The 12309-nt window shown below is 43.4% G+C and overlaps 1 protein-coding gene across 13 annotated transcripts in view; it reads right to left on the reverse strand.

The window, feature by feature from the left end:
* LOC103758229 (guanine nucleotide exchange factor DBS) overlaps positions 1–12309 on the reverse strand; it is a 163249-nt gene that overhangs the window by 127999 nt on the left and 22941 nt on the right. For 4 of the 13 annotated variants that reach the window (XM_018074824.3, XM_018074830.3, XM_018074827.3 and 1 more), the window contains exon 1: positions 10625–11270. The exons of 3 other annotated variants lie outside the window; for them this stretch is intronic. In XM_018074824.3, coding sequence (XP_017930313.2) covers positions 10625–10766 — 142 coding nt within the window. In that variant the 5' untranslated portion in view covers positions 10767–11270. Of the gene's footprint in view, positions 1–10624; positions 11272–12309 lie in introns of those variants that run through there. 6 more of the 13 variants (XM_018074835.3, XM_018074834.3, XM_018074833.3 and 3 more) reach the window with 3 other exon arrangements.

A 12309-nucleotide genomic window follows, 5' to 3' on the forward strand; every position in this document is an offset into this window, starting at 1 on the left:
CTGGTGCCTGATGGGATTTTTTCTTGCACAGCAGATCTGCTCTCAAGTTTTCTCCTGTCATTACACTAAGTGGTGATCAGTATTTCCAAGGCATTCTGCACAGCCTAATGATGGATGTACAGCTTTACCTGAGCTTGGCTCTGCAGACACATTAAACATTTCTGCTGGTTTTAAGTCTTTCAGGGAAGATTGCTCAAATTACTTTGGATCACTGCATTTTTTCAGTTAATCTCATTTACTAATTTTGATACTCATTTTAACGTAAAATTACAGGAGTGGAGAGGTCACGGGTTGAAAATACTTGTTTAGTGGCTGTGTTTTCCTGTGTTCCAGGAGTGGTTACAGACTTAAACAATTTGTTTTTACAGGCAGGCAGAATACACATTAGGAGTCTACTGTGGCTGACTTGGAAGGGGGAGAAAGGAGAGCTGTTCATGACAAAGAACTGAAATCTTGTCCTCCCAACTGGGAATCCCCTCAATTTCAGTTTTTGAGTAGGTATGGTAGGCAAAAGCCCAACATAACCCTTTGTTTGCAGCTTACTGAATGAAAGATGCAAGAGAGGCTCAAAGCAGTCATTACAAAAAAACCTCCAAAGGCGACATTTGAACACTGTCCAAGTAAGAATGTAAGGACTACAGACAGTACAGACCACATTCCCAGTTGTTTGCAGGTCAACATCGCCACTACAGAAAAGTGAAATTTCTAGTTCACCCTCAAGACCACACCAGCCATTAGCAAACTGCAAGGACTTTCCACGGACTTGCTTGCAGTGACTTTCAAGTCACAAATTGTCCAGCATGCTCCTACTTTGCACTGGAAATGCAAGTGAACCACAGTTATTTTTGATTCAAACCTGAATTTAGATCCAGCCTTTCAGGTGGTTGCTGATTCGACAGACCCCTCAGGCATGTGTATAAGGCAAAGTTAAGTCTATATGCAGCTGCACAGAAACAAGAGGAAATGCTTGAAGTCCTGTGTTGTTAAACACTGAAATATGTATTAATCTAAAATGATAGCAGATGGCCAGGAAGTTCTGATACAGATGCAAAATCTGAGCCGGGGGAACACCAAGACTCAGAAATAGTGAAGTTGATAGTTATCAATCAGGCCTATGTATAGCTTAAATGTTAATTATTCTGTGTCAAATTGACAAGCAGGCTGTTACCAGTCCAGGCAGGATGTGTCCCTGCTACTCGTATATGCAGTGCTGCTACTGCTGACATGTACCCTCTAGGCTTTATGTCAGCTTTCTAAGCCAACTTCAAAATATTTTGGTATAGACTTCCTTGGATGAAGAAACAGATTTTGCTACTTTTTCCATTTAACCACTTCTTCAAAAACAATCTTTGGATGTTCTTGTTTGACTGGGATTTTTTTTTTTATGTTTTTAAAGAAGTTGTCTTTAAATTGATGGGCAAATCAAAAAAATCAAAATCTTTCTGCTATATAAGTAAACTGGTATTTAGCTTTACTATTGGTACATTCTACAAAAATACACTGGTGTGTACAAATTTATATCTATAGTCACACTTCAAGGATTTTGATGACTACTTACTGCCAGAAAGCACCATACATTTATGCACACATCTAAGAATCCTTCATGAATAATCCCCATAAAAGTTAAATCCTGCAAACTACTATAAAATTCTTAAAGTACTCTCACTGTTCTGTTCAGGTGCCTTCATATCCCTGCCTATTATGAAGTTACTTCTTATAATAATTCTGTAAAATTATAGGAGACAGATAAGAAATTATTAGCAAATCTTCACTATGCACTATGAACAATCCATAATCAGCAAAGATCTAAAGAAACACACCATTCCACATCATTTGCTCAGCAAACTTTTTTTTTGAGAGATATTGCTTGATTTCAAAGAGTGCCTGCGGGGATATGATGGGGGGATGTTACATCCTACTATCCACAAAACTGAAACTTCCCTAAGAAAAACATTAAAGATCAAGGTCTAATCTCAGCATTCGAGAAATTAACCCAGATTTACAACAGCATGTGACAGCCTCTTGCCTAGTCCCTCAGTTGTAAAAACTTCTTGATGGTTTCCAATTTTTGCCAGAGAAAAGTTAATTCATCATCTTCCCAAAATCTGTGCTTCACAACAATGCTGGATTGCTAAAACACAAATTCCTGCTCAGAGAATAGAACAAAAGAACATTTCCATAATGTCATGTTAAAATTCATCGTGAGTAACAAAAACCACATGTGGCAAACTGCAAATCTAAAATACTCTCCCTGCAATGCCTGGACACTGAGCTAATCAAGAGATACAGCAGACTTCATTCCTTCCTCCCAGAGCTTGCCAGCAGACAGTTTCACAGCTGAAACAGTATCTTAGAAAAATTCTACCCACTGGCTCTGCTCTGAACTATTGCATCCGGCAAAATCATTTCAGAGCCTATTCACATCATTTCTGAGCTCAGGAGCTCAGAAATGCTCAGTCCTGAGCAGAGGCCAGTTAGCTCGAAACTATTTCCCTGGTTACTGTCATTGGAGACAGACAGTGAGCCACAGCAGCCATCACTGCTGCCAGCAGCACTCTGAGTATGTGTAACAGGACCAATACTGCTCACAGCCGACCTCTCTGCCCAAGGAGACCCAGCCACCTCCTGCAGCCTCCTCCAAGCTGTCACCACCATCTCAGCTCAGATCCCTTTAGAAAAAGTAACAAAAAGATGCTGCAAAGGGCGATGCCTCCCCTTCAGACCCACACACACTCACAAGCATGTGCCCTCCCTTGTGTCCAGACTGGCTTCCCGGTAGTCCCGCTGTGGCAAGGAGTTCTCCTGAGGCAGAGGGGAGGGATGGAGGGAGGCAGTGTTCTGTGGAAGCAGTCCTGGATCCAACCAACAGTGCACCAAAGAGCTGACGCTCTCCTGGAGGAGACTGCACAAATTGCTTAGTAACTGCTTCAAGGCAAACCGCAGCAGAGACCTCTGAGTCGCACCGTACCCAGGCTTTAACCCTCCCCAGGGTACGGCTGCCTGTTCCCACCCAGGCGGCTCTGCACTCAGGCCCTTGGACACTTCAGAGGCATTCACAGCTTAACACAAACAAGTAAAACTACAGCCCAATAACCAACAAAACAGACTCACTTGCTCAGACTAAGGCATGGAAAGGACTTCCATTAAAATAACTTTAAATAGCAGAGTACCAGGGCCAATGGAAACCAGCAGTGCTGCTGTGAATAGTTGTCTTGGAGTACTATCCCAAAGGCACACCCACACACCAGAGCACAGACCTGTTATTTAAAGGCAGAGAAGACTGCACTATGAATTTGGTTGGAAACATGACTGCAGCTCTAGAGCCAGGGAGGAATCATTTCTACATATCTAGTAAGACACAAGTTTGCACAGTGCATGAAGGGAGTACATGTGCTTTCATGTTGCATGCCAATGGTAGTGTTGCATCTACAGCTGTCTGAAGCAATACTGGGTCACCACTTTAACATTAGATTCATTGATAAAATTGTTCTTTTACTACCACAACCCCCAGCAGCTCAGTAACTGTGGATACAAGTCACTCTACAGCACAGCAGCTGTCCCCTAGGATGTGTGATACAGTGGTAACACCTTGTTTCTTCTCTTAAGTCCTGCCATCAGTCAGGCTCAAAAAAAGACAAGTGTCATTCATTTTATAGATAAGGAAACTGAGGAATGGGGAGAGGATCCAGGTCACCAGCCAACCTCAATATCCCACCTGTAAAATGAGCAGCAAACCAAAGTTGTTCAGACAGACAGACTACTGAAGTGGATCTGTCTTAAGGACAACACACCCACTGTTTCCATCCTTACCCCATCAGCCAACCAGCACAAATTCTCACAATGTTTATAGTACAGCATAAGAAAACTAACACAATTTTCTGTGTAGTTACAGATAAATGCCAAATCAAAGCAGAGAATCACCGTGCTGGTATGATATGTATGAGTAGTGTTACAGACAGACACTTCTTGGCAGATAAAGGTAGATTAGGGAAGTGGCAAGATGCATAGTATGATTTTTACACTGCACTTCCTTTCCCCAGCCACTCCTACACTGCATGCTGAACGGGTGAATTTACCGCTGTGGTGAGTGTATAATGTTACCCTCTGCTGCCTTTACCAGTGTAAGTGTCCACGTGTAACGAATTCACAAAACAAATCTCCCGTTCCAGATATGTTTTTCTCTCAGGTGAGAGATTCCCCTCCGGCTCTTGCGCACAGCGGACACACAACAGCGCAGTTATGCACCGAGCCCAGCTCAGCTCCGGGGGAAGCCCGAAACAACCGAAGAGCCCGTGTTCAGCCCTGCCAGCTCTGGGGTAGCCACTGCCCTCTCCCGGGCACCATCTGCCACCTTCCTGCCGGGACTGGACCTCCCGAGCGGTACAGGTAAGAGAAGCTCCAAAGCGTTATGGACAAGTGTCACATCTATCTAAGTGGCTGCTAAGTGTGCCAGATGATTACAGTCCAAAAATCACTTTAACCCTGTGTATAGAGACGCTGCAAAAGTAGCAGATCCAGCTGTGAAGTTAGATATTACTCTGCAAGTGAATGTGAATTACTGACCTCATGCTGGATAAGGAGAGGAATGAAGTCAGGACAGAAGAGGCACCAAGAAATTCTGCTTGGTCCACTACATGCTCAAAGGAAAGCTCATCGTGCAGCACTTTCAGTTTCATAAAATAGATTTACACGTCAGACATTTTTTATTTGGGTAATTAGTAAAGGTAATTTTAGTCAGCATCTGTAAAATGTCTTTGTTAAGCTGAAAAGGCTTAGCTGTGCCTCTCTCAGTAGAACAGTATTTTGTACTATCCAAATACTGTCCCACCAGCACTCAGCACACAGAATAGAGTAATAGTGATGTTTCAGTTTTTGTTACTGGGAAGCATCTGCAGTACACATTTAAGTTTACTTAAAAAATAATATCTAAGGACCTGATCCTCAGTTGCTACAATACACCTCAGTTTGATTGAAATAACTTGCACCACACGAGCATCTGACCCCACACGTTCATGTGGTCACATCTGTGGGTGTGGGTCTACAAAAGCTTGACAAGGAATGGCTCATCCCCAAGTGCCTCTAACTCAGAGATCATCTTCCTAGATTCTTTCATGGCAGGACCAGGGAGGTCCACTAGGTTCATTGTGTTTGACTTGTTGAACACACAAGATGTTCACAGAAATTGGATTAAACTAGCATTTTGGAAAGCTCTTTAATCTTATGTTAAAGACTCCAGGCAACTGCAAATCCACTGTTTCCACTAGAGCTGACCTAACACAAAGAAATTGGCTTGTGCTTCAAAGCTCCCACTTTCATTTACAGCCTACTGGTTTTTATTGTGGTTTTGACTTAAAAATGTAATAGTTGTCCCCATTTTCATCTATTCTCTGGCAGATCTCACTTTTTGAGTCTAGTGGTAAAGTCAAGGGAAAATGGAACAGAGTATCCCTTTCCTTCACCTCTTCCCATCTCACCTCAGCTTTTCCCAATGCTAGCAGATGATGACCTTACTAATTAACAGTATCACAATTTCAAAATCAGATCTTCAGCCATGTAGTCCCCTGCTCCTCAGAGGCCCCCCCAGCAGCACACTGTCTCAAGGTAGTGACTCAAGAGTTTAGACAAGTAGCCTGAACTCACCAATCCCCAGTTTAATGACTCACAGGAACAGATTCCGAATATGAATAAAGCACTGACTGTGCAGAACAAAGATGCTGAGATATCCTGGCTTAGAAAAAGGTGAAAAAAAAAAATCTTTGGTCAATAATTCTTTTCTGTTGTAAAAAGCTGGAGGATTTTTTTTCCCCTTGAAAAATGGAATTAACTAGTAGGATCAGAAATTTGTGCAATAAGACACTTGGCATAGTCCAAATATTCATAAATATGTGGGCTGCTACAACCAAGCTTTATTTATCATTCTTTTATAATTGAGAATGAGTAATTCTACTACATAATGTACAGATGGTGAAGAAGGAAAGTCCGTGGCTTAGAAACCTCGCTGGGCAGGCTAATCCACAGCAAGATTCAGGTAATAAAGCAGCAGCACAATTTGTATAAAAGATCAATACAGCAGAACTGGGTCTTTAAGTGGGGTTTGAAACATCAGAACTGGCTGAAATTAGAGAATAAGCTCCGTGGGTATAACCAGGGTGAGAGCTCTGCAGAGATGCTCTCCAAGCTCCCAGTATATTCAGCACCATTTGCCCCTGAAATCTTCTCCCCAGACAGTTTACACTACAATTTAGGCATATAAAAAAAGCAAACTGTGCTATTATATTGTGGTAATAAGTCCCACAAGTTAACAAAACATTGCCAATTACAGCAATCTGTCTATCCGTGTTTAATGCTTTTCCATTTCACTGACTTGTTTCTTGTTCTGGTATCCTGGGAGGAAGGGAAAAACATAAATACCCAGAAGGCCTCTGCTATAACTTGCCCTCTGAGGATTTGTTCTCTTGATCTTCTCAGTACTACTTATCTCTCAAAATTCTTTTAAAATGGAAATCAAGTTCTGCCTTCCCTATTTTCCTCACAATTCTCTGGACTTTTCTGATTAGGTAAACAGGGTTTAGTATTGCTCAACTGCAGCAAAGCATGCTGCATTATCAACGGGAACAGGTGAAAAGAGACACAAGCATCCAAGATAAAGATCTTCTCTTCGAAAAACCTCTGTGGAAAACAGAATATTTTAATTTAGCTGTTTTCTTTGCAGTAAGAGCCAGCTGGAAAAGAAATTACCCCAGGTTCCCTAGATAGCATTTTATATTAAAGAAGAGATACTGAACGCAAATACAACATGAACAATTTTGAACAGTGCACGAGGAGGCACTGTAACTGAGTCTCAAGGGGTTTAGAAATTCCTTTCACTTATACTGCAGGTTTTGGTCTTCACATGAAATAGTCACTTTCTCCAGTAACCAGCACCTTTGTGGAAAGGTCAGCCTCGTGGGAAAGGAAAACAGTTCTCATTAATATTTTACTACTAAAGATGAAGAAGCTCCAAAAAGTCCAAGAAATTTCAGCCTGGACTCAATACAGATGGGAATTCCTTCCAGAGATAGCACTGTAACTCATTAACTGCTCCAGTACTTCAGTCCCTTTCCCTCCTTGAACAGATAGACATGAAGAACTGCTTTTCAACTCCAGCAGTAAGAGAGACACAGCAGTAGGACTGAGGAAAGGTTCCCATGATGGCTGGACAGACAGAACTGCAGCATTCCTCTGCTCTACAGAGGACAAAATCAGAAACCCTCTGTTAGCACAACAGACAGGTCCCCACCCCACTGGCAAGGAGGCTCTTGCCTGGTTTTGCAACAGCAGCAAAATCCTGAATAGCCTCAGTAATGAACTGCATACTCCTTAATGTCTGCAGATTTATTACCCTGATTTATGCAGCCACCAGCCTTGAGCACAGATGAAAACCACACATTTATTCCCTTAAAAATATATAATCCAAATGAAGCCTCAAGCTCCACAGCATGCAGAGGCATAGTGTAACCAGCAAAGAATCATTCATCCATGTAAAGCCCCCGTAGGTGTGTGGTCCCATTGGCGGACTGGAGCATCACAACAAGGCAGGCTAATTGGGAGCATCTGGGGACAGAGAGGGCCAGTTTGGCAGGAGGTGTCCTGAAGCATTAAAGATGTTCATCAGCAGCTGGGTGACATGAGTAGTCTTGTCAGTGCTGAAAGGGCACATGAGCCACAGTCCAAGAATGATGTATTTCATGACAAGAGGTTATGCTTTGCTTTCACCTTCGGTATCTCTTTAGTGAGGAACTGAGAGCACTCCAACAAGGATCAGCCCTGGACTGGAGTCCCTGTCACACTTCTTGCCTGGCTCTCTCAGGGCTCCTTCCCTTTGGTTCTCATAGCTGTGCTATAACTAGCACCTTGGAGCTGCAGATCCCAGAGAGTCTCAAGGTCACGTACTGGTACTCAAAATAGCACCATTTGCACACCAGACCCCAGAGGGGCCTTCAGCACCCGTAGGCAGCTCCTGTTGCAGGGAGCTGGGGCTGTGGCGCTCTGAGCAGGCATCACATGGCCACAGGAAAAATGCCCTTCAGCTGGCCCCTCACAGCAGCACTTCCTTTTTGTAAGCACTCACTGTTTTCATCTCTTTACATGAACAGGAGACTACAACCACACTTCTAACCACTCATCAGAACAAATCACGTTGATTCAAAGGAAGCCTTGAAACTCGTGTGATCCAGGACTGGAATAGCTTGGCACAGCACTGCTTGCTGTGGGGTACTGCTGCTGAAAGGCAGGTTACCTGCAGGCCACTGCAGCCACGTGGCCTCTATTTCTGCTGTAGTTACCTGCATGCCTTCCATCTCTTCTCAATAAAATATTTAATAAGAGAGAAAATTGCCACAGAATATTCATAGGGTTCAACAGACATGGCGTGTATGTGAAAAATGCTTCATATTTTGGAGTGCCTGAAGCACTGTGTAAGTACCAGCCACTTAGACCTCAGCAACACTCCAGCTGGATCTTTACATTGCAGAAAGGGTACTCCTAGGTGATGGTAAGCCAGAACATGCCACAGGGAAAAAGGCACACATCTCTAGAGTTTGTCAATGAGTCTTTGCTAGTAGGACTAGCAAGAAGGGGCAGGCAGAATCCAAGTTCTCTGGGACATATCATCTTTCTTCCTCTGTGTCTATGCACTACAGACTACAAAGGAAAACTGATCTAATCATCAAAGGATAGTCATAACTATACCATCACGATCCACTTTTTATGGAGGCAGGTAATTCTATTCCTACTTTACAGATAAGAAAACATAGGCCAAAACAGGACCAAAGATGAGCACGGGGTCAGAGTCAGTTCAGAGCAGGAGGAAGGAACCCAGGCAGTGTTGTTATGAATTCCTGTGCCACCTTGCCAGCTCCTTAGCCCCCTTCTCACGTTGTCACCGCATGCAGAGTTGCCCCGGCGTGTTCTCACAGCTCACCCAGCTCTAACACTTGCAGCAGGAGGCACCTTGTCCCTGGCAATAACCAAACTTTCGCCCCTCCAGCAACTTCATTGGCAGAATTTAGAACTAAAGCAGAAGCGATGTTTTCTGCCTCACTAAATGGCAACAGGCTCAAGGTGATTTGACACACTATCTGTTCTCCAGCAGAAAATGATTTTTCAAGGGATTTCCTCCCATAATACTGTGCCAGGTAGCCAGCCTCTCAACGTGAGAGGCAGAGAAGATGTTTCCCTGGGAACAGTAACCATAGCAAAGCTATTACCAATCTCTTCTCCTCTCTACCTACAGGAAGAAAAAGAACAGCAGATGCCTGATCTCTGCCTCCAACAGGCCCATGGGCCCCCAGAGCCATAAGAAACCTGGAAACACCTGATCAAACATCCAGGAAGGAACTTCAATGAATTCTGCTGTCTTTTATTGGGATACCGGACATTTCTGCCATACTGTGCTGAACTCAGAATGCCACAGTACAGAGAGTGCAACTGGAAACATCAGTGTGACTGAGAGGTCAGCCAAACACAGCAACGCATAGGTAGGCACCGAGCCCAAAGATCAGCACGGATGGATCACCCACAGAAGCAGAGGTACAATGGACTGGCTTTGCAGTTTTCAAACCCTGACATTGTGTGTTAGAGCCCTATTAAAGAAAGCATCTGCAAACCCCAGTTTGTAGGCAGTAGCTGCCGGCCGATGTCCTGCTTCTGGTCCACCTCTTTTTCTACAGAATATTCTCCATTTACCACATTGAATGCAACTCTCTTTGCTGAAGAGCTAATTAAATCATAATAAACAATTCAGCTTGAAAATACAATCATATTGCATGCTTTTGGGGATCTTTTCATCACGTATTAGTGAACATGTTATAATGGATTTGAGGTTTACTAAGTATTTATTCAAGTTAACTTAGCAAATGAAAGGGGGCTATTTGGTTAATCTTTCTTTCAAATGTCACATAAAGAAAAAGTGTTCTATGATTCAGCAATCTTGATATGTGACTAAGCAGTCAACAACCTAGATTTCAACTATTATCACTCCAGAGTTAACATGCAGTTAGCACAAATTGCCAGAACACCAGCATCTTATACTAGCCACCCACTGAGAGCAGAATACTGCCCTGTACCCAGGCTGACTCACACAGAGCACAAAAAGCTCCATAGTCCAACTTTCTAAGTACAGTGAAACTAGAATCTTCACAGAGAGAAAGATAATGACCTTCTACATAGTAATTTAGGAGAACAGGGTGACAGGTTCAACTGGGTCATGAAGCCCACTGCCCCAGCTTCTTACATTCATTTCAAAAAAAGTATTTTCCTTGCACAGCAAATACCTGCTCCTGATGTATACAGAAAAGTCAGTGTCTGACATCCGAGTGAAATAAATATTTATTCAGAATGAGCTTAACATTCATTTTAACCTCCTTTAGGTCAAATCACTGCAAATATCCCAGAAATAGACAGCCAAGCAAAATGCTGCAGCCACACCTGAGTTAATATCCAAATCCAGCCAGTTGCCTTTATCTGTCACTGACTCCTCAGAGAAAGCATTAGAAACATAATCTCTTTTTTGCAAATTGCCTGGGAATGCAGTGCAGCTCCCACTAAGAGAAGATGCTATTTTGTTTAAAGATGCTGTACATACCTTTCTTTGCCATGCGCTCCAGCCTAATGCATCCTCCTATAAAATCATGGTAAGATTTCATTTCTCCCTCTGTTATCCGGACAGCAGTGAAAGGCAGATTCCTGGGGACCTGTTGTCCACATTTCCGACACCGAGAAGCCATTGCCACAGCTCAGAAGACTCTTGTCAGGAACCTGCTCTCTGTTTGCTGGAATCCAGCCTGATTCTTCAGCCGTCAGTCCAGGCTGGTGACTTTATCCCACTTAGTTCATCCAAGGTCACCCTCGCCAGCAGGATGTTCGCCATCGCAATTGGCTAAGACTTTATAGGCTTAGTGACTGTGTTTGTTTCTCCCTCCTTGCTTTCAATATCAGTTTACTTTAATCTCTCATTCAGAATGAAAGCTGTGAACCTCAGCACAGCCCATGCCCTGAATGGCTTCCTTATCATTAATTTAAAGCTGCCTTACAAGCAACAATGACGAGAGAAGATCCCAGAAGCGCATTGCAAGATCACAGAATGACTCCTAAGGAGCATGCCAGACAGGTTCACAAATAATTTTTCCTCGAGAAAAGGGTTTTCTTCATGATTTTTGGTCCCTTTCAGGCTTATGATTTTATGATTCTTCATCTCTCAGAATGGATTTTTTTACTTCTGCATTTCAGCTTGGGCAGTGCAAGGAGACTGCTCTGCAGAGCTGCTCAACCAATTACTCATATGTCTGGCAGTGGCACTGGGAGGCTGCAACTGTACAGAAAAGCCCTCTGCTGCTGTGCACAGTCCCTGCTCATAAGATCTGATAATCTAAATGAACAGAGTAGCAAATGGAGGACAAGGGAAATATTGCTGGCAGATATGCTCTGCTAGCTGTGCAACCCCCCAACCAATTTTGTTTAAAAAAGAAGTTGGATCAATCAATTTGACACCAAAATGAGAGATTTGAAACATCCATTAAATCTCTTTGAAGGGGCTGGGTATTTATGTTGATTTTTTTCCTTTTTAACAACTACTATAATACAAATCACTGGTTAGAGAGCTTTGTGAAGAAACTAGTACTTGGGGAACTGAGTACAGAGAGCACGCAATCCTGATGCAGTAGAATAAAAAGGAGCCTTCCCTGGGATCTGGAGGGAACTGCACAGGAGATGCATAACAGGCACAAGGCCAGCACTGGTGACAGTGCAAAGAATACAGTGAGAACCCAATGAATCAGGGCTGAGCTGCCACCCAGAGCTCATCTGCAGGGACCTGAGCACAGAATGAGCTTCCTGCAAGGACCTTACACACAGCCTGAGAACCTTTGCCTTCCTCTGCCTCAATCACTAACACCTGTTGGCACTTCACACAGTGCCAGAACAACATCCAGTGTGTTCAGCTCATGGCCTACTCAGATCACAGCTGATCCTCAGGCACAGAGTGGGAAAAGAGAAGGGCAATTAATCCAAATCAGAGAATGAACCAGAGGGAACAAAGATGTTCAGGAGAGAAAGGCCTCACATGGTGCCATTACTAAAATGGTGAATAAGTGTCTGGACTGCACTGAATGCCTGTAAGCTGAAGCACACAGAAGTCAACTCATTCCTGCTTCTATCCCATTTCACAAACTTGCAGCTTCTCCCCTGCCAGCTCTGCTGCTCCTCAGCCACACAGTAGGAGCTGTCTAAGCTTCCTAACCCAGCACACACAGACTGACCATATAGTAAAAC

Source organism: Manacus vitellinus, unplaced genomic scaffold (genome assembly GCF_001715985.3).
Source record: "Manacus vitellinus isolate BGI_N305 unplaced genomic scaffold, ASM171598v3 scaffold_29_pilon, whole genome shotgun sequence".
Classification (NCBI taxonomy): domain Eukaryota; kingdom Metazoa; phylum Chordata; class Aves; order Passeriformes; family Pipridae; genus Manacus; species Manacus vitellinus.